Here is a 22,769-nt window from a genome sequence, read left to right as displayed (position 1 = left end):
AGTGTTGAAGTCAAGATTCTCTGATACTAAATAACATATGAAAGCTCAGTCAAGAGCACTGCTACATGATATTTTTTTAAATTCACGTCTGTTTTTGTCTTTTAGATCGAGAGAGGCCGCGGAGTGGCCACACTCAAGAGAGCGCAGATAACACAAGTCTTCCCCAACATTGATGAGTTGGTGGGAAGTTACATATTTGTGTCTGCCAGCGTATTGACGTTAAGCGGTAAGAAAGTATTGGTAATAATTTCTCATAATTTGGGAATCAAACCAATTAAAGTACAACGGACAATCATTTTTTTTTAACAAAGGAGTGGATCCAAGTGCACAGAAGCAGGGAGGCCAGGCAGGTAGTGGTGGATTTAAAAAGGATTTAATATCTAAAATATCAGAACAAAGTCCAAGTCAACACATACAAAAGCCCAAACTAAAAGACAGGGTATTAAAATATTACCAATGAATTAGGGGATACAGGAAACACAGGAAACAAGGACAATGTCGCAACAAAAGGTGGATAGAAGAAGGGACCTCAAATACACAGACACGGGGTCACAAGACCAGGCAGACCTGCGTGAGTACAAAAGATGCTGGGGAGCTGATTGGTAACACACATGAATTGGTAATCACAAGAACAAAACACACAGAGGAACAAACTAGAATGAAAATAAGCCACAAAACGAAACAAGACAGGGAACAACCAAGAAATAACCTAAACCAAAATGCACTAAACAAGCACAAACCATGATATTAACATATATTGTGTGTAAATCTTGTGATCACAGGTAGTGAAATGGTAGAGGCGGAGTTGAGAGGAATCCAGATTGTCACTTCTCCTTACAGCATCCAATTCCAGAAGACGCCCAAGTATTTCAAACCAGGGATGTCCTTTGATGTGACGGTAAAGAATTAATGTACAATAAAACAACAAGTGTAAGGGAAATTTAAAATTAAATGCAAAAGGAGGTGGAAAAAACATAGCCACACTGGAGTATAAGTCTCATTTTGTGGGGGAATTTTATTCTATCAGAAAGCAAGAAGAAACATTATACTTTATAGCAGGGGTGCTCATACTTTTTTGCTCCAAGAGCTACTTTTCAAGGAGAAAACCTCACGCAATCTACCTTAACTCAGGGGGGTGCTGCATAATCAGAGGTGGATAGTAAGACGTTACATGTACTCTGTTACATTTACTTGAGTAACTTTTTGAGAAAAATGTACTTCTAAGAGTAGTTTTACTAAGCTATACTTTTTACTATTAGTAGATTTGTGGAGGAAAAAAAAATGCTACTCTTACTCAGCTACTTTGGGCTACACAAGAGTCGCTATATTTTTCCTCTTTATACTACATATTAAATTTATTTATTTATGTAATTATTTATTTATTTATTTTTGGAAGCAATGCCAAGAGTAAAGACGTGCCTGGTGTCTTACCAGGGTAGCGCTACGGATTTCACCAATGAGACGTCGCAACAATAATCACATGCCTCCATTATACCAATCAGACGCAAGCTTGCTGTTCTATCTTTACACCAGCCTGTTCAATCATGTGATGTCTTTAAAGCACAGTAAAAAATGAACAATTTGATTTAGGGCGCTGCCCTCAACATGACACGAAAGCGTGGATTTTATTCTCTCCCCCAGTTATTATTTGGCACTGATTGACCACGGAAAACTGGCGATATGATCTTTTTAATTTCAAAATAGTAATTATGAAGGAACTCTTCACTATTCAAACTAGGAACTATTTTCTCCACCAGAGGACACTCATGCTCTTTGGACGAATAATGCTTCATTTATGTTTTTTTTTTCTCTCTCGTCGGAATTCAATGATTTTTTTTTTAAATTCAATTAATTTTTTTTAACAAAATAGTTTTTAAAAATTCATTTTAAAAATTAAAACTTTTTTTTGTTTTGTATTTCTATGGCTTAATGAGGTTATGTAATGGGCTATTGTACAGTATCATTATAACAATAGTCCATATAGATCAATTTGTGCTCAGAAAAATATACCATTAAAAAAAACGGGGGGAAAAAATCCAACAAAAATGTAAGCATTTACTCACAATGTTACTCATTAATTGAGTATTCTTTTCACCGAATACTTTTTTGCTTGTACTTGAGTACATTTCTTGGACGATTACTTTTACTTTCACTTGAGTAATATTATTTTGAAGTAACTCTACTCTTACTTGAGTAAAATTTTGGGCTACTCTACCCACCTCTGTGCATCACCCCAAAAAGTTGCTCACACAAGATAATTAATTTACAATGGAGGATTAGGGCCAAGTAAAGGAGAAAAAAAAAAGGACTACGAGATTAAAGTTGTACTGGTACAACGAGAGAAAAAAAGTTGTGTTGTTACAGTGGGTAAACAGCTGAGCACTTTACTTACATGTACCTTAGCTAGGAGCTACGACAAAGCATCAATATAAATCCATCTATTGATTATAATTTGATGTAGATTAGCCAAAAGATAAAGGATTTCCTTATTTATGAAGCATATTCCAAAATATAGGATCAGGAGATGCACAATATTATTCCAATTTGCTATTACGTCACTCATATCGTAAAGCTACTCCATAGCTGAGAGCTACGACGAAGTCTTGGTAGCCTATAAAACATTCTGTTGATAATGATTCGATGTAGAAGAGCCAAAATATAAAGGATTTTCTTTTCCTTATTTGTAAAACCGATTCTAAAACACAAGATGCTTTCAATATTGAAATAACTTGGGCTATTGTAGCTGAATATACTGCTACTTACTTTACGTAGCGTAGCTACTTCATATTTTGGCTTATCTACATTAAATCATTATCAATAGAATGATTTAATGTTGACGTAATTGGCACCCTTGCTTTATAGTAACAACAATAGAATATAGAACAACAGGACTTTTGTCAGCTTTAAAAGTTTAGCAAAAACATTTTTTCCTTCTCCTCATAAGAACACATAATAATATAGAATGCAAGCCAGTTAAATGTTTGGTGACGAAGCATTTTTTTTGTGTCCTGGGTGGTAGGTTAAGGTTTTGAATCCTGATGATACTCCAGCACGTGATGTTCCTGTGGTGGTGCACCCAGGTGAGGTACAAGGAATAACCTCAGACAACGGCGTCGCCAAGCTCACTATCAATACAGTTGCGCGGGACCCAGTTTTGAAGATCAAAGTAAGTCTCGGCCCTATTTTAATGCAGGTGAAAATATCACAGCCGTGTGTTTTAACAACAAGGCTTGTTTCCTTCTCTTGTTGTTCAATTACAGGCAAACACCAATGATCCAAAAATTCTCAGAGAAAGGCAAGCAGTCGCCCAAATGGAGGCCCGCCCATATCAGACAAACAGCAATTCTTACATCCACATAGGTAAAAAAAATACTCTTTCCTTTCTGTTCTGTACAGCACCCAAGCTATTTCAGTATCTCATGTATAAAGAGTGCCTTTTACAGGGGTGGACACTGCTGAGCTGGATTTAGGAGATAACCTGAAAATCAATCTTAATCTAAACAGGCCACCAGCTGGAGATACTGACATAACATACTTGGTGAGAAGTGTTTTACTGACTACCCCATGCTGGTTTAATTACCGTATTGGCCCGAATATAAAACGGTGTTTTTTGCATTGAAATAAGATTGAAAAAGAGGAGGTAGTTTTATATTCGCGGTCTAGACGTTATACCCATTCACGACGCTAGATGGCGCCAGATATCATTGAAGCGATGATCTGTCTTGACAGATCTCAGCTGTCTTTTTAGTTTAACCAGTTTGCATTATTTTATTGCAATGTTTTTCCTTATTCAGATTTGTTTCAAGACTACAGTTACAGTTAGACTTCACCTTGATGGTTAATGCAGTTATTGCAATTTTGTTGTTTTATCACAATAGATTGGTTTATTAACATTTCAAAAACCAGAAGCCATTCATTTACGAATGTGATTGCGCTTTAGTTTACATTAGGACTGTCAAACTATTAAAATTTTTAATTGAGTTAATTACAGCATAAAAATTAATTAATCGTAATTAATCGCAATTAATCGCAATTCAAACCATCTATAAAATATGCCATATTTTTCTGTAAATTATTGTTGGAATGGAAAGATAAGACACAAGATGGATATATACATTCAACATACATATACATAAGTACTGTATTTGTTTATTATAACAATAAATCAACAAGATGACATTAACATTATTAACATTCTCTTAAAGTGATCCATGGATAGAAAAACTTGTAGTTCTTAAAAGATAAATGTTAGTTTAAGTTATAGAAATTTTATATTAAAACTTCTATTCATGTTTTCGTTTTATTAAAATTTGTAAAATTTTCAATCAAAAAATAAACTAGTAGCTCGCCATTGTTGATGTCATTACACCATTGCCTGGTACACCAGACTCACCACTGTTCCAGCTATTGAGTCTGGCCACCATTCACGCAGATTCAATTTCCAGGGCGGAGCAAGCCACAGCAAAAAGATAGCGGAGTGGACCAATCAGCAACGGGCAGACGTGACGTTAGTAAAATGACGAGGGCAGGATGAGGGACTTGCGCGCGGAAGTAAACATGCGAAGAGAGCGGAGTTTATTCAACATGGCTAGCGCGAGACAGACTGTTGTCAATGACTCGTGTCGATGTGTTTTTGGTAATTTAAAACTGATTTTACCGTGGATTGGAACATATTCTCGGCTCTCCCGTTCACCATCTGTGTTGTTGTGGGGATGACTTTCGACGCGCAAGAGTGACGTTGCTCGTTAAGAACACGTCACGCAAATAAACTAATCTGATTTGTCGATTGATTTTGTACCTGCTCGAGAGGCCGTTAATGGGCTGGTTCCCAGACTATACTCTCAGTGTTTGAAAAATACAGGGATAACAGTCTGGCAGAGCCAGGCAAATTACACCATGCTCACTCCCCAAACCGATGAAATTGTTTGGACCCAAGCGCCAGCAGAGGGCGCCAAACAACAAAAAAAACAAGTAACAAGTAAACGCACATTACACTGCTGTCATTTAATCTGTGCGGGGCATGTGCGTTAATTGCGTCAAATATTTTAACGTGATGAATTTAAAAAATTAATTACCGCCCGTTAACGCGATAATTTTGACAGCCCTAATATTAAGATTTGAATGAGGCAAAATAACATGCTTTTTCTCTCAAATATATTGTTATAAACATTTGTTTCAGATGTACTGTAATTATTTTCTGTATAAAAAATAATTTGGTGTTCAAAAAGTCTTTTTTCAAACTTGAGTCTTATATCTTATATATATCTTATATATATTGAGTCTTATAATCAGGGCCGTCTTATATTCGGGCCAATATGGTATTATATACTTAGATGGACACTGACATTTTTCTTTTCAGATCATTGGCAGAGGAAAACTGGTGAAACATGGTCGTCACAGGACGATAGGCCAAGTTCTGATCTCCATCATCGTTCCCATTACTAAAGACATGTTGCCATCATTCCGGATCGTAGCTTACTACCGTCCAAATAACAATGAGGTGGTGTCAGATTCTGTTTGGGTGGACGTGAAGGACTCCTGCATGGGCACGGTAAAAAGAGCCTATTAGCTATAAGGAGGACATTCAAATTTATGAATTTCATTATTTGGCGAGGCAAAAACATATATATGTGTGTTTATGTCATCTACTTAGCTCAAACTGGAATCAACTATACCTGCACCATCCTTTGAGCCTCGCAAACTATTTGGACTTAAGGTCACTGGAGACCCAGAGGCCACTGTGGGCCTGGTAGCAGTGGACAAAGGTGTTTTTGTTCTGAACAAGAAGCACCGCCTGACCCAGAAAAAGGCAACCATTTTTTATTATTTTGTTTGAAAGTTGCATATTTTTAGAGGATGAAACAATAAGTTAAGAATTGTAAAAATACTGTAAATAAATAGAGAATCCGGAACCAGCTATTTTTAGTATGTCATTTTAAAGCCATACATTAGTTCTTTGGTTATTGGTTAACAGGTTTGGGAAACTGTGGAAAACGATGACACAGGCTGTACGCCAGGTGGAGGAAAGGACGCAATGAGTGTGTTTTACGATGCTGGGCTGGTGTTTGAGACTAACAGTGGACAAGGAACACCTTACAGAAAAGGTAATAGATTCTACTGTTTTTATGCCATTTTATAAACTGGTGATTTGGGATGTTGTGTCAAATGGCAACAACAATAACAAAGGATAATACAATAATTTGCAAATTCCTATATTCTAGTGAGTACACAAAAAAGACAAGATATTTAATGCCAGCAATTACAGTAGGTCCCATTCTTGCTTGATGTGCAACTTCAGTTACTCAACAGTCTAGTTCTCTGTTGTCGTAATTTGCGCTCCATGATGCGCCATTCAGTAGAATAAATGTGTGGACTGGACCGCAGTGTTGTTTTTGGCAGCCCTTTTAATTTCCGTCTTAGTCTTATGGACGATAATACTTCATAGTCTAAGACACAGAAGACTCAGAAGAACGGACTCCCTCAAAGTAGTGTGTTCGCCCCCCTGTTGTTCAACATCTACACTAATGATCAACCCACCCAACCAGACATAAGACGTTTCCTATATACTGATGATTTGTGTATTTCCTCCCAAAAGAGTACCTTTGAATCAGTTGAAGTCTCCCTTTCAAATGCTCTGGACCTGCTCATCCCTTACTATTCCATCAACCACCCAAGAGCTAACCCAGAAAAAACACAAATTTGCACGTTTCATCTAAAAAACTGTGAATCTGATCGCAAGCTACAGATCAGCTGGTTATGGTAAGAGGCTGCAGCACATCTCAAAGCCAGTCTACCTAGGGGTGACACTTGACAGGTCTCTCACCTACAAAGAACGCATCACAAATACCAAAGCCAAAGTGGCATCAAGGAACAGCATTCTCAGGAAGCTTACCAACACAAAGTGGAATGCTGATGATGATGCACGTACAACAGTGTTGGCTTTATGTTTCTCTGCAGCGGAGTAGGCATCACCTGTCTGGTGTAGATCAGCCCATGCCACCAGGGTTGATACCACGCTAAACTCGGCTTGTCGTGCTGTCACTGGCTCTTTGAAGCCTACAAAGGTTGATGACCTGTACCTACTTTGTGGGATTGCTTCACCAAGCATCCGGAGGCCAGTTGTATCCTAGAAGGAAAAGCTGAGACAAGAAACTGACACCAGCCACCAACTCTACAATCATAAGCCAACAGTAAAAAGGCTAAAGTCAAGGCACAGCTTCCTGCACTCTGTAAAGGCTCTGGACAGAAATCTGGACAAGCAGTGTGTCGCTCTGTGGTCATAACATCTTACCCAAGCCCCACACACAGTGTCTTCTACCAGGCCATGCTAATCTTTTCCATCTGGTGCCAGTGAAGCATGGCCACTCTGGTCTTGCCGTAACCGCTGTTATCGGCCGATGCAAAGCAAACCTAACAAAGTGGGGGTTTTATGAAAATGGCGACATCTCTTGTCTGATTGGAGATGCTCAGACCATGCAACATCTCCTTGTAAATGGTGTTATACTTGTATAGCGCTTTTCCTCCTTTCAAGGCACTCAAAGCGCTTTACAATACATCGCCATCCACCTACTGGTGACGCAGCACCAGTAGCAATGTGGGGTTCAGTATCTTGCTCAAGGATACATAGGCGAGTTCATCAGAGCAGAGAATCGAATCCACAACCTCTGGGTTGGGGGACAACTACTCTACCACTGAGCCACGCCATCCCCATGTCCCCTCTCCTCCCGACATCTTGCACCCAAGAGGACCTAGCTGACCGAACCCCGAGTTTCAGACAATGCATCCAACTATGGACTGGAATCATCTGATGATACATAGTGACTGGAGAAGAAGAAGAAAAGGAGAAGAAGAAGATAGTCTTAGATCAGTGGTCTTCAACCCGGTAGTCAAAGGCCCACTGTGGGTGCAGGATTTCATTCCATCCAAGCAAGATGACTACACTTTTTCACCAATCTGGTGTTTTACAAATGCAAACAGTTTTTCCCAGTCAGTCTGCTTGTTTTAGCAGAAACCCCATTGGTTCAACTATCTTTGCTGGATCGGCAGGAACAAAAACCACGACCCACAGCGGGCCTTTGAGGACCAGGTTGGAGAGCACTGTCTTACATGGCGAAGACTCAGACTAATTTTCGTTTAGTTTTAGTTTGAATTTACTCATAATCTTTGGTCTATAAAATTAAAAAGTTCGGGTTGAAAAATATAACAAATAAAGGTTTCCAACAATTTTGAATAAACATTGACAGGCGAGCACATATTGTAGCGCAGGGGTGGGCAAACTGGTCCTCGAGGGCCGCAGTGGGTCCTGGTCTTTGTTCCAACTGATCCAGCACCGAGCTTTTAACCAATGAGGTTTCAATGGAAACAAGAAGCACCTGACTGCAATCAACTGATTGCACTTATAACACATCAGATTGGTGAAAAGGTGTCCTCTTGATGGGTTGCAGCAAAAACCCGCACCCACAGCGGCCCTTTGTGGAATAGTTTGCCCACCCCTGTTGTAGCGTCTCCGAGGACAACGCCAAGTTGGTGATAAACACACTCAGCTTGAAAACAGTACAGTATTATCAATTATTTATACCCTCCTGGCCACCACAAACTGTATGAAAAAAAAAAAAAAGTTGTCCGAGAGTTTAAGAGGACGCATATCAGTCACGTTTGCGTTAGCATTAGCCTAATGCTAACAAGAACATGAATGCTATGCTAACGCCACCCACTACATTTAGTATGTGATGATCACTCAGCACAGATAAGAAAACGAATCTTACCGCATGTATTTCAGAACAAGCAAGCCTGGAGAGGACATTCATGGGATGGGGGGGGGGGGGGTGCAACACCTCACATGAGTGACACAACCAGACACTGCTTCAATGCAGGCTAACTATACATACAAATGTTACACATTGTGAATATGTGACTGAAACTATGGCGCATTTTCGTCTCGTCAGATAAAAACTGGCATTCGTCGAATTATGTTTTAATATGTTAGACACATTTTTAGCTTGTTATCGTCTCTTCATCATCATGAAAAATTTGTTCGTTGATGAAATATTTTCGTTATTATCATCGTTGACGAAAACAACACTGCCAGTAGACCGGCAGGCCAGTCTAGTACTAGAACTCTTTTACGAAAAATCCATGCTATTCTAATACTTGCAGAATATGACAAGTCTTGCTGAAATAATCAACAACATCCCGGGAAAAAGCATTGGTTGGATGGCAGCAGAGTTACTGTATGCGAATTAGCCATGCCTTGCCTTTTGATCTTTACGCTGATAACGCCAATGATCCAAATGGTAAAGTATTTCAACCACAGGCGGAGTTTGACTTTAGGGGCAGGGGGGGGCACAACATGTTGATGACGCCGAAACGCAGTGTCAGCAATAAAATTAACTTACAAGAATATTTATAATAATAAATTGACAATGAGCGCTTTTTTGTTTCCCATCATTCTTGAGGGGAATTCTGAATCAGGCTGCTTTGGCAATACTTTTTGCCAAGATCGTCAACCATTGAATACAGTATGGTACGCACGCCGGTGTCGTGCCAATGTAGTTACCCCAGTCAAAAATTGTATTCCCTTGGCGGAGCCATATGAAGGTAGATATAATTGTCTTTATTATTCAATCAAAAAAAAGTTGCTTCAATCAAAATATATATTTTCAATCAAAAAAAAAGTCGCTTCAATCCAAAAAAAAAAAAAAAAAGTGTTTGAATGCAAAAATACATTTGAGACTCATAAAAATGGATGTGATAGCTATTTTTCTTTGATTGAATTTTTTGGGGATTGAAGCAATGTTGATTTGTGTTTGGGCCACATTTTGGCAAGGACGTTTTTTTCTTTACTATTCAATCAAAAGATAAATTGCTTCAAAATATATATATTTTCAAAAAGAAAAATCACTTTAATCGAAAAAAGAAAAACTTTTAATCATAGAAAACGTTTTTGAATGTGAAAAAATATTTAAGATTGAAAAATTTGCATTTCAACACTTAATTTTTTAAGTTTTACTTGATTGAAGCAATCCTTTTTGTGTTTGGGCCATATTATGGGTAGGACATTTGTGTTTAAATCATTCAATTCCAAAAAAAAGTTGCTTCAATCCGAAAAAAATATTTTCAATCAAAGAAAAAAATCATTTAAAAAATAAAATTGCCCTCCCCTAATTTTTTTTAAAATGAAAATTATGTGCAAAGTAAATGACCGTCTAAGGTGCTAGTCAAATGATCTGTTCAAAAAATAATTTTGACCCATTATAAAAAATTTTTTTTTTGTTCATTTCATTCATTTTTGTTGCAGTTTTATTGCTTTACAACTTTCATATATATAGTAAAGTCAATTTCATGCAATGACACTTTTCGGCCACCGGGGGGCTGGCCCCCCCTTAAAATCCGCTCATGCTTTCAACGTTTATGATTATGCTTCATTTCCAGAGCTGAAATGTCCATCACCACCACCCAGCAAGAAAAAACGAGCTACAACTCTGTTAGAGGTCACTACAACATTAGGTAAGCATATTAATGCATAGTAGTCATTGCTGCCAAACAGTTGGTATCAAGAATCATGTGATAACTAATGCGGCCTCTCTCTCCCCCACATTTCCTTTATTTTCAGCTGGTAAATATGTCGGTACACAGAAGGAATGCTGTCTGGATGGCATGGCGGAGACTCGTCTCTCATACACATGTGACATACGCAGCGAGTACGTTATTGGTGGACCAGAATGTGTTGAGGCCTTCCTGTTTTGCTGCAAAGAGTTGGAAGGCCAGAGAGCTGACATGAAGCAAGATGCTCTCGTCATAGCTCGGAGTATGAAATGGACATATGGGGTAATATTCATAGACCACTCAAATTACTGTCTCTCACTGCCCCTGTTAAATCTCTTTTTAAGGTGAGAAGAGTGATCACATCTACATGGACAACATTGAAATTGTTACACGCACAAATTTCCCTGAAAGCTGGCTTTGGTCTGATATCAAACTGCCTCCTTGTCCTCAACATGCGTCAAACTGGTATGAAACTGCACTTTAAAAAATGGTTAGAAAAAAATTATGTACATATATTTACTGTAAAATATTGGCAGCTGTGGTTGTTAGAATTTACGATGGAGTATTAGAGCAAAACAAAGGAAAAAAATAGGATTACAAAAATTGAAAGTAGGGTTGTTCCGATCATGTTTTTTTGCTCCCGATCCATTCCCGATCGTTTTAGTTTGAGTATCTGCCGATCCCGATATTTCCCGATCCGATTGCTTTTTTTTTTTTTTAGCTCCCGATTCAATTCCAATCATTCCCGATAATTTTTCCTGATTATTTACATTTTGGCAATGCATTAAGAAAAAAATGAATAAAACTCGGACGAATATATACATTCAACATACAGTACATAAGTACTGTATTTGTTTATTATGACAGTAAATCCTCAAGATGGCATTTACATTATTAACATTCTTTTTGTGAGAGGGATCCACGGATAGAAAGACTTGTGACTTTGTAAATTGTGACTAAATATTCCCATCTAGTGTATTTGTTGAGCTTTAAGTAAATGATACTGTAGTCATGCCCAAATGCATGATGGGAAGTGGAACCATGACTGTGAGTAGTGCTACCAATTGATATATCTTCTCTGCATTGGCAAATAACAAGGTGTTAAGATACAGATCATTTGCTACCTTGCTTCCCCACATTGCTTCCCATAATATTTCTAATCGTAGGGAGAGGGATTGTAAGGTTTTAGCCAATTAAAAAAAGGCTCCAAAGGCTGCCAAATTCACTCTACTCATTTTACGCTGCCTTTTATCTCTCTATATAGGTAAAACGGCGCCATTACAGATTGAGCGCGACAATGCGTGAGTGGGTCGTGCAGCGCATGCATTAATTGCGTTAACTATTTTAACGTGATACTTTTTTTTTTTTAATTAATTACCGCCATTATTAGGATAAATTTGATAACCCTACCTTAAGCCTAAACTAAAGACCCTGGAAGAGTGAAACATATTATGTTTGTAACGTTAAATACAATTAGAAAACGATTTAATAAAAAAAATGTAAAAAAAAATTTAAAAAGGCATGGCCGATAATTTTTTGCGGGTTCCTATACTTTGAAAATGACGTGATCGGACCTAAGCGATCGAAACATCTCTAATTGAAAGTCATAATATTACAAGATTAAAGTTTAAATTTTACAAAAATAAAGTCATATGTTGTTAAAACTAAGAGAAAAAGTCATAATATTATTAGAATAAATTCATATGTTGTAATATTACATGAAAAAAAGTCATACTATTGTAATATTAATGGAAAAAGAACTACATCAAAGCATAAGTACAAATACTTACCGCTCCGGAGTATAAGTCGAACCAGCCATAAAATGCATAATAAAGAAGAAAAAAAACATTAATAAGTAGCACTGGAGTATAAGTCGCATTTTGTTTTTATATTATTGCTCCAACACCAAGAACAGACATGTTACTTGAAATTTAAATGACAAACAATTTAAAACAAAAACAGAATAGAGGCAACACAAGGCTTAACGGTATTGCTTATGTTACATGACACAACTGACAACATGCCTGGCAGTGTTGTCAGTAACGCGTTACTGTAATCTGAATACTTTCTTCAGTAACGAGTAATCTAACACGTTCATTTTTCCAAGCCAGTAATCCGATTAAAGTTAGTTTCGCTAGTGCCTGTGCGTTACTATTTTGTTTTTGCCTCATAATGTATGTACAATGAAGAATACTGTAGTCATGTACGAAGAGCATTTCTCATCGGGGGAAAAAAAATGGATCACGTGTATTAAGATGCTGTTTGAGGCTGTCTGCCACGGCGGTCAACAACATAGCATTCTGACGAGGCAGCGAGGCTAACAGTGAAAGGCAGGATATATGCCGCAAATGGATGCCTTTGCTCACTGGAAATACAGCCATTACTTCACATTTCTGTCCAGTAAAGATGACAAAAATATCTCCGTGCGTTGCAAACTTTACGCTGGCTGAAAAAGACTGTCGGCCGCTAAAAACTCTACATCCAATTCAACAAGGAAGCACTTGGAATTACAGGACAACGAGACAAAACTCGAAAATGTAACAAGACAGCCAGCACTTTTACAGTTTGTAACCAGCCTTTATGCACATTTTATTGTCAGTATTTGTAACCATAGGCGGGGTTTTACTTTTGTGGGGCTGGGGGCAAAGCATGATGATGACTGAAACAAAAGTCAAAAGTTTGGACACACCTAAACATTTTTACGTTTAATGTATTTTCCATACTATTGTAAATCCTCTCTGAATACATCAAAACTATGAACGAACATGAGGAATGGCAAAAAAAAAGTGAAATAACTAAAAACAGGTTTTATATTCTACATTCTTCAAAGTGTCCACCTTTGAGCTGTCGCCAAACCTTTGGCCAATACTGTATATATACATATACAGTGTATATAAAACTGTTCAAACTCAGCTGTTGGTGGTTGCGTTTGAAAGCTTAGGTTTACAGAAATTCTAAATACCCATCTTGCCTCCAAGGATGTAGTTTTGGCTTGGCAAAGCAAAAGCTAGTGTCGTAGGTGCTAGTCACATGATCTGCTCGAAAAATGATTTTGACCCATTATGAAATACGTTGTAGGATTCTTGTTCATTTCATTTATTTTTGTTGTTTGTTTTATTGATTTACAACTTTTATAGATAATATTTTAACAGCTAGGTCTTTATTTTAAAGGGGAAGTTCAGAATTTTTGACATTAGGCTTTATCTTGGAGTTAGCGGGGGTTTATTTAGTCGTTGGAGTTGATATTTAACAAATTCCGTGCAGTTTGTCAGGTATTTGTTAGTTTCAGGGCTCCTGGGTGGCTAAGCTAGCGCGAGTCAATGGTGGTTGAAATTAACTACATCGACTAATTAAACCCCCGCTAACTCAATAATTAAGCCTTATATGAAAAATTCAATTCCATGGGATGACATTTTTTCTTGTCATTTTTATGTTGAGGCAGCAAATGGAGAAAAATTGGTAAAAAGTAACTGATAAGTTACTTTTAAAGTAACTTAGTTACTTTGATAATAAAGTAATCGGTAAGGTAACTAGATTACTTTTTTGAGGTGTAATCAGTAATTAAATTACTTTTTTTAAGTAATCTGTGACAACACTGATGCCTGGTATGTTAAAATAACTCATTAAGATTTTAATCATAGCATAAATAACATGCTAACAACTTTATCAAAACCATCCGTGTAACTCAAAATACCCAAATAGCTCAAATCCAGTGAAATCCTCAGTGTCACTTTTCATTAACTCCCCTAACTCCAGAGGTAGACGATGCGGCACTTCTTACTACTTTTGACTTGTAACTTGTACTGTGCAGAGTAGGATTTCCTTTTCGGTGTCATTTTTGTTAAGCCCTTCTTCTTGTTTTTAAAAGTTGCCAGCAATGCTGAAATTATCAACACAGGCCTAGAGAGCCCTCTTGTGGACGGTTTACTGTAGTGTGAAAATAATATGAAATGTCATCATGAAATAATATACTGGTAATAATGTGTTAATAAAAACACACGTAGGTTGCTCCGGAGTATAAATTGCACCCCAGCCAAAATATGGGGAAAAAAAACACGATTTATAGTTCGGAAAATACGGGGTATATTTATTATAAGAAACCGATTCTAAAATACAGCTTCACGAGATGCTCTCAATATCGTTCATTTTAACGGAGGTGGCGAAGTGCTTTATGAAGTACGTAGTAGTTAATTTAGCTAAATTAGCCTCATTGCATTCATAATATTAAATGTCATAAAAGAACATTTAATTTGTAATATTACAACTTTTTTACCGTAACATTACAACTTTAATCTCGTAATATCACAAATTTATTTCAAGTTTATTCCTGTAGTACTATTTTTTTTTCTTTGTTTGGCCCTAATATTCAGTCGTAAGAATTGTATAAAAAAACATTTTTTAAAAGAATTTACTGTCGAATTAACATCATTAACTACAATTTTTTAAAACTACAATTTAACTGTTGTTTTACAATAAACAACTGTAAAAAAAAAAAAAAAAAAAAAAAAAAAGGAATATGTATGTGTAATTGGTTTGATGGTTGACGTAACTGCACTCTCTTTCTCATTCTCAACCATTTCCACTTGGTTTTGAGCCTTTGTCGTTGCCATGGTACTCAAGTGTCCTAAATACTGAGCCAATCTAGTCACCAGCACACTTTTTCGAGTTTTCGGAGAGGAAGGGTTTCTAACCTTTTTCGAACACGGCACTTACTCTTCAGTAGTAGCTCAGTAGTCAGAACTCTTTACTGCCAAGATGACAGTGTGGGTTTTAATCCTGCAAGAGAAGGTGGAGAATAAGAAACGGAGTACTGTGGTGTCATCACAGTGTAATGAATTTACAATATCAAATTTTTCCACCATGCTTTATAGTTAGAAAAAATATATACATATCTACCGTAAAATTTACAGTTACTAAACCGTTTTTCCTTGTATTTTATGTTCCTTGTATTTTATTTTAACGATAAATGCTGTCAGCTATAGCTGCCACCATTTTGTTCAATGTACAGTATTCAGATTTAGCATTGGAAAGAGATCAATATAAGACATGTTTTTTCACTTTTTTCCCAAAGTATTAAAAAAAAAAACTTTTATGTATTAATAAATGTTTTTTAAGCACCTCAAGTGAAATAATTATGATAAGTTTTAAACATGTTACTGTCCCGCTGAATTATTTTTAAACAAGAATAAAGTAGAAAAATGCTTGTCTTTATTAAATGCTTCATTGAGTGAGTCCACTCAAATCCGCTCAAGCTGCTCATTTACACACAAGGAGTTGTCACAGCAACTGTTTAACAAGCTAAACGATGATTGACGCATGCTGGGCTTTGAAGTTACGGCTTCCAAGCATCTCAGGCAATATCAATCCTTAACATCTCTCAATCATCGTTGAGTTTAATAAGCAACTCATTCGCATTGCCTGACCAAGAAAAACAGCAAGAGGGAGAGTGAGACAACGCTCATCTGTATTCATTTATTTATTTTTTAACTGAAAAAAAAAATCCGCGATGAACTGAGGGCGGAGCGTTTAAAGCGCAAAGTAGCGAGGGATCACTGTATATATGTATAGTTTTACATTGTATAGTCTAACCACGTACAATTTTGTACATAAAAGAGCAAATACAGTATAACCAATCGTTCATAAGGATGAAGGGCATTTCTGCACAAACACAACCTTGTGCGATCAAATCATTTATTATTTGTTTCAGTGACACCACATCACACTTGACTTACGTGCCGATGCAAGACTCCATCACAACATGGCAGTTCATGGGTATCAGTCTATCCAAAACTCATGGTGAGGAATAGATCTACTCTCCTTGAAACTGTTAGAATAATGTCCTACTGGTTTTGAATTGTACATCCCATGTAAACTTTCCACATTTGTTGCTATCTTGCAGGAATCTGTGTTGGTGAACCCTTAGAAGTAATTGTAAGGAAGAATTTCTTCATTGACCTCAAGCTTCCTTATTCGGCTGTCCGCGGAGAACAGATTGAAATCAGGGCAATCCTCCACAACTACAGCCCTGATGAGATCACAGTAAGTCTGTGTGTGTTGTAGATTTTAAATTACATAGACCTCCACTCTGGCTGCAATATATGTATACAATCAAATCTCTCCATATTTGTGCTCAAGGTGCGTGTGGATCTGTTTGAGACAGCGGACGTGTGCAGTGCTGCTTCCAAGCGCTCAAAGTTTAGGCAGGAGGTTGAAATGGGAGCCCAAACTACTAAAGTTGTACCCTATATCATCATTCCCATGAAAAAGGGAAAGTTTGGTATCGAGATCAAAGCAGCTGTGGCCGGATCTCATCTTGGTGATGGAATAATGAAGGAGCTGAATGTGGTGGTAAAAAACATTTAAGTGTGCTACTGAAACATAATATTCACTCTTGAGTCTTACTCAGCCTACAGACAGATTTTGTCGCATGTTGTTGTTACGGACTCTTTTAACATACTCAACTACTCAAGTAAGAATAGCGTTACTTAAAAATAAAGTAGTAAAAGTAAAAGTAGTGAACTAAAAAAGGTACTCATGTACAAATAAAAAACTTAGGGCTGTCAAACGATTAAAATTTTTAATCGAGTTAATTACAGCTTAAAAATTAATTAATCGTAATTAATCGCAATTAATCGCAATTTAAACCATCTATAAAATATGCCATATTTTTCTGTAAATTATATATATTCTGTAAAATAAATTGTTGGAATGGAAAGATAAGACACAAGATGGATATATACATTCAACATACGGTACATAAGGACTTTATTTGTTTATTATAACAATAAATCAACAAGATGGCATTAACATTATTAACATTCTGTTAAAGCGATCCATGGATAGAAAGACTTGTATTCTTAAAAGATAAATGTTAGTACAAGTTATAGAAATTTTATATTAAAACCCCTCTTAATGTTTTCTTAATGTTATCGTTTTAATAAAATTTGTAAAATTTTCCATCAAAAAATAAACTAGTAGCCCGCCATTGTTGATGTCAATAATTACTTACACAATGCTCATGGGTGCTGAAGCCTATAAAATCAGTCGCACCCAAGCACCAGCAGAGGGCGGCAAAACTCCATAAAACACATTTAACAAGTGGGCATTTCACTCTACGGTCATTTAAATTCTGTCTGTCTGAGCGGGACATGTGCGTTAATTGCGTCAAATATTTTAACGTGATTAAATTTAAAAATTAATTACCGCCCGTTAACGTGATAATTTTGAAAGCCCTAAAAAAATATTTGGTGAAAAGAATACTCAAGTAATGAGTAACATTGTAAGTAACTGCTTACACATTTGCTAGATTTTTTATTTTCTCAGGACAAAGTTATCTATCTGAACTGTTTTTACAATCATACTCTAGAATAACCCATTATAACCGCATTAAGCCAAAGAAAAAAAAGAAGAAGAAAAATCATTGAAATCCGGCGAGAGAAAAAAAAATGACAGAAATGAAGCATCATTCGTCGAAAGAGCATGAGCGCCCTCTAGTGGAGAAAATAGTTCCTAGTTTGAATGGTGACTAGTTCTTTCATAATTACTATTATGAAATTAAAATGATCATATCTCCGGTTTTCCACGGTCAATCGGTGCCAAATAAAGACTGGGAGACTTCATTTTTTACGGTGCTTTAAAGACACCACGTGCTTGAACAGGCTGGCGTGTTCATAGAACGGCAAGCTTGCGTCTAATTAGTATAATGGAGTCATGTGATTATTGTTGCGACGTCTCATTGGTGAAATTGGTAGAGCTACTCTTCGCATCACTGGCAAAAAAAATAAATCTAATATGAAGAGTAAAATGGAAAAATGTAACGACTCTTGTGTAGCCCAAAGTAGTGGAGTAAGAATGGTGTTTTTTTTTTCCTCACAAATCTACTTAAGTGAAAAGTATCGCTCAGCAAAACTACTCTTAGAAGTACATTTTTCTCAAAAAGTTACTCAAGTAAATGTAACGGAGTACATGTGATGCGTTACTACCCACTTCTGCATATCACTAAAGAGTAAGAAACATAATAATCTTCATAATGTATTCAGAAATAAGTCTGTGAATTTTTACCTTACAATCTTCAAGAAAAATTAAGAATAGAAAGAAGTTACATGGAAAATTACTGTAATTTTCAGACTATAAAGCGCACCTGATTATAAGCCGCGACCCAACATATTTGACACGAAAACGGAATTTGTTCATAGAAAAGCCGCACTGGACTATAGGACGCAGCTGTTCTCACTTTAGTATGGGATATTTACACCAAAAGATATTAACCGGTAACGCTATATTTGACAGCGGCATCATAAGATCAAATGAACCACCAAGAAGCTTTGAACCAATTGGCTACAACGCTCCATTGCTTCAAGAAGCTTCATTTGGCCATTTTTGCTCCATTGCGGGAGACAGTCAACCTCTGCTGTCAACTGCTGTCAACACGTTTGTCGTCCAACATGCCTCCTAACATGCACTGCAGCGCTACATTTGTAAATAACAATCAAGCTCATATTCCGGGCTATATTTTTTTCAGTTACTGTTCCAGTTGTTCAATTATTTGCTAGTTAGGGTATTTGGTAACACCTTTTTTGACAATGGTGCCATAAGACAACATAGACGTAGACATCATAATTATGACATGACACTCCCAAGAGCATTAATGAATGCTTATGTCATGTCATTTTGTGTCTTTGGTAAATTATCTCAATTTTGAATTAATGTAAAGATCCGAGCTGGACATGAATGGAGTTAGCTGATTGTGTCATGTCACAATTATGACAGTCTTATAACGCCGGTGTCAAAGAAAGTTAACTGTCAAAGAAAGGTTAACTAATAACTAGAGCTGTCAAACGATTAAAAATTTTAATCAAGTTAATTACAGCTTAAAAATTAATTAATCGTAATTAATCGCAATTCAAACCATCCTTAAGATATGCCATATTTTTCTGTAAATTATTGTTGGAATGGAAAGATAAGACACAAGACGGCTATATACATTCAACATACGGTACATAAGTACTGTATTTGTTTATTATAACAATAAATCAACAAGCTGGATTTAACATTATTAACATTCTCTTAAAGCGATCCATGGATAGAAAGACTTGTGGTTCTTAAAAGATAAATGTTAGTACATGTTATAGAAATTTTATATTAAAACCCCTCTTAATGTTTTCGTTTTATTAAAATTTGTAAAATTTTTAATCAAAAAATAAACTAGTAGCTCGCCATTGTTGATGTCAATAATTACACAATGCTCACTCATGGTACTAACCCATAAAATCAGTTGGACCCAAACGCCAGCAGAGGGCGCCAAACACCAAAAAACAAGTAATAAGCTGAAATAACACTGTACTGTCATTTTAGTCTGTTTGAGCGGGGCATGTGCGTTAATTGCCTCAAATATTTTAACGTGATTAATTAAAAAAAACTTAATTACCGCCCGTTAACGCGATACTACTTATCTAATAATAACCAAACAAATAAGCCGCACTGGACTATAAGCCGCAGGATTCAAAATGAGAGAAAAAAGTAGCGGCCTAAAGTCCGAAAATTACAGTACCTCTTCCTCACCAATCCAAACAATTCACAAGCAAAAATATTGCACATAATTACATTATTATTATTATTATTATCATTATTGTTTTTTTTGTTTTTGCTTTTGCTTTTCTAGCATGAAGGCGTCCTGACAAAATCTCCTCAAGTTGTAACCCTCGACCCCACTAAATTGGGTTCAAGTGAGTTTCCACATTCAACTTCATTCTATGGCCATAACATTAAAACTGTGCAACGTTTTTGTCATTTGGCAATTAATTCTTTGTTGTTTTTTTGTTTGTTTTTTGTGTGTGAACGCACTGTAGATGGTAAACAGGAAGTCATTATAAACAGTCAAATTCCCAAGAGTAATATGGTACCAGGCACAGACCCTTTCACACAGATTTCTGTGATTGGTGAGATACTACCAGAAAATTACAGAGTTGCATGACATGATCCTGTATTTGTGGATTTTTGTTTGTTTGTTTTGTTTATTTTTAATCTCTATATATCTTCACGCTTACAGGTAGAGAACAAGTGAGTGTACTGGTGGAGAATGCTATAGCTGGAACATCAATGGGTAGTCTGATTTATCAGCCCGGAGGTTGTGGCGAGCAGAACATGATCCACATGACCCTGCCTGTAATTGCAACCATATATTTGGACAAGACCAACCAGTGGGAAACTGTGGGCTTTCAAAAACGCAATGAAGCCCTGCAGCATATAAAAACAGGTAGGACCACGAAAATTCACTGGCAAAGATGAAAGATTTATGGGTGTCAAAATGGTTAGAAAGTGTTTTGTATACAGGCTACAAAAATCAGCTTGCTTACCGGAGGAATGATGGTTCTTTTGCTGTATGGGCCGGGAAGGTGGGGAAGGGTAGCAGTTGGTGAGTCAAGCAAACAATTATAGCAATCATTGATCTTGGATTTGGTTTACACTATACACATGTACAGAACAAATGTGGTGTTCCCGATCTTGTTCCAGGCTGACGGCCTATGTTGCCAAAGTGTTCGCCATGGGCAACCAAGTAGCGGCAGTGCAAAGAAATGTGATCTGTGATGCTGTCAAGTTTCTCATTCTCCATGCACAACAACCTGATGGCATGTTTAGAGAAGTAGGCACGGTGTCTCACGGCGAGATGATTGTAAGGGCACCTATGTATTGTCATTGCAATTTGAAATTACTTTGAATTAATATTTACTGCTAACTGATTAACATCACTTTATCTGTTTTATGTGTAGGGTGACATTCGCGGTGGAGACTCAGACGCCTCTATGACAGCCTTCAATCTCATTGCAATGCAGGAGTCACGCCCACTTTGCTCTGACACTATTAATGTGAGTACTCTACACCATTATTAGACATTTACAAAAGTCCCTCAGATCCAGAGGTTGTGCTAAACTTTTTCGTTGTCTGTCATTTTGACTGACAGGATCATAAAAATCCGGTCATAATCTATTTTGTATATATATATATATGTATATATGTCTATTATGTATATATATATATATATATATATATATATATATATATATATATATATATATATATATATATATATATATATATATATATTTATATATATATATAATAAAAATATATATTTATATTTATTTATATATATTTTTTTTTTCCCCCAAGTGGGACCTTCCATGATCCTAATACATTTAATAATAATAAAATATTATTAGGGCTGTCAAAATTATCGCGTTAAAATATTTGACACAATTAACGCACATGTCCAGCTCAGAAAGTATTCTGCCTTTTGGTAAGTTTTACAGCAAGGCTTTTTGTGCTGTCCAACAGCGAACTCTTGTGGTCGCTTTGCGACATGGTTTATTGTTTTCTTGCCAGTTCATTATGGCTGCACGACGTCTCGGGCTGATAATGTTGTGCTTATATGATCCTTGGACAAGATTTGTCCGTAAGTATGGTTGTTGTAAAGAATGTACATATTATGTTAGTAAGCGAAATGTTATATTTTTTGTATGAGACGCTTTTTGTTTATGTTTAGTGAACCTGTATAGCGTGCTAAGCTAACGTTGTTGCTAATGCAATGCTTGTGTACTTTTTGTAGTTTTACGACGGTCTAAAGAGGACAATGGTTTGAGGCCATTTTATTAATAAATCAGATGAAAAAGGAAGAAGTGTAATTACTAAGGCGTCGTTCACTAGCTGTCTAGCTTTGGAAAAAGTAGACGCTTCGGAGTGAGGACAGCATAGACAGATTTAAATGACAGAAGAGTGAAATGCCCACTACAGTCTTTATGTACTGTATGTTGAATGTATATGTCCATCTTGTGTCTTATCTTTCCATTCCAACAATTTATTTTACAGAATATATACATAATTTACAGAAAAATATGGCATATTTTTAGGGCTGCAGCTATTGAATATTTTAGTAATCGAGTAATCGACTGAAAATTCTATCGATTAATCGAGTAATCGGATAAAACAAATATATTTTTAGGTGAAGAGCAATTATAAATATACATGAGAAAACAAGACATTTCATCTAATCTTGAACCATTTTCAGTCAATCAATGTCTTTATCTTCGATGTATATTGTTGAAAACAGCCAACAATTGCATCTCAGATCTTATTAAAAAAAAAAAAAAAAAAAAAAAATATATATATATATATATATATATATATATATATATATATATATATATATATATATATATATATATATA

At 36.3% G+C, this 22,769-nt stretch overlaps 1 protein-coding gene across 1 annotated transcript in view; it reads left to right on the top strand.

The window, feature by feature from the left end:
• Positions 1-22,769, top strand: part of LOC130920961 (complement C3-like) — a 52,866-nt gene that overhangs the window by 13,585 nt on the left and 16,512 nt on the right. The window contains exons 9-28 of the mRNA XM_057844535.1: positions 106-226; positions 783-898; positions 3,020-3,166; positions 3,261-3,360; positions 3,444-3,538; positions 5,360-5,551; positions 5,654-5,809; positions 5,975-6,104; positions 10,432-10,506; positions 10,613-10,807; positions 10,890-11,010; positions 16,253-16,341; positions 16,445-16,584; positions 16,681-16,893; positions 20,207-20,270; positions 20,394-20,483; positions 20,594-20,800; positions 20,878-20,959; positions 21,058-21,217; positions 21,315-21,410. Of these exons, the coding sequence (XP_057700518.1) occupies positions 106-226; positions 783-898; positions 3,020-3,166; positions 3,261-3,360; positions 3,444-3,538; positions 5,360-5,551; positions 5,654-5,809; positions 5,975-6,104; positions 10,432-10,506; positions 10,613-10,807; positions 10,890-11,010; positions 16,253-16,341; positions 16,445-16,584; positions 16,681-16,893; positions 20,207-20,270; positions 20,394-20,483; positions 20,594-20,800; positions 20,878-20,959; positions 21,058-21,217; positions 21,315-21,410 (2,589 nt within the window). The remainder of the gene's footprint in view (positions 1-105; positions 227-782; positions 899-3,019; positions 3,167-3,260; positions 3,361-3,443; positions 3,539-5,359; positions 5,552-5,653; positions 5,810-5,974; positions 6,105-10,431; positions 10,507-10,612; positions 10,808-10,889; positions 11,011-16,252; positions 16,342-16,444; positions 16,585-16,680; positions 16,894-20,206; positions 20,271-20,393; positions 20,484-20,593; positions 20,801-20,877; positions 20,960-21,057; positions 21,218-21,314; positions 21,411-22,769) is intronic.

Source organism: Corythoichthys intestinalis, chromosome 8 (assembly GCF_030265065.1).
Source record: "Corythoichthys intestinalis isolate RoL2023-P3 chromosome 8, ASM3026506v1, whole genome shotgun sequence".
Lineage (NCBI taxonomy): Eukaryota > Metazoa > Chordata > Actinopteri > Syngnathiformes > Syngnathidae > Corythoichthys > Corythoichthys intestinalis.
Note: the sequence above shows the minus strand (reverse complement) of the source record. Positions and strands in the feature narration are given on the sequence as shown.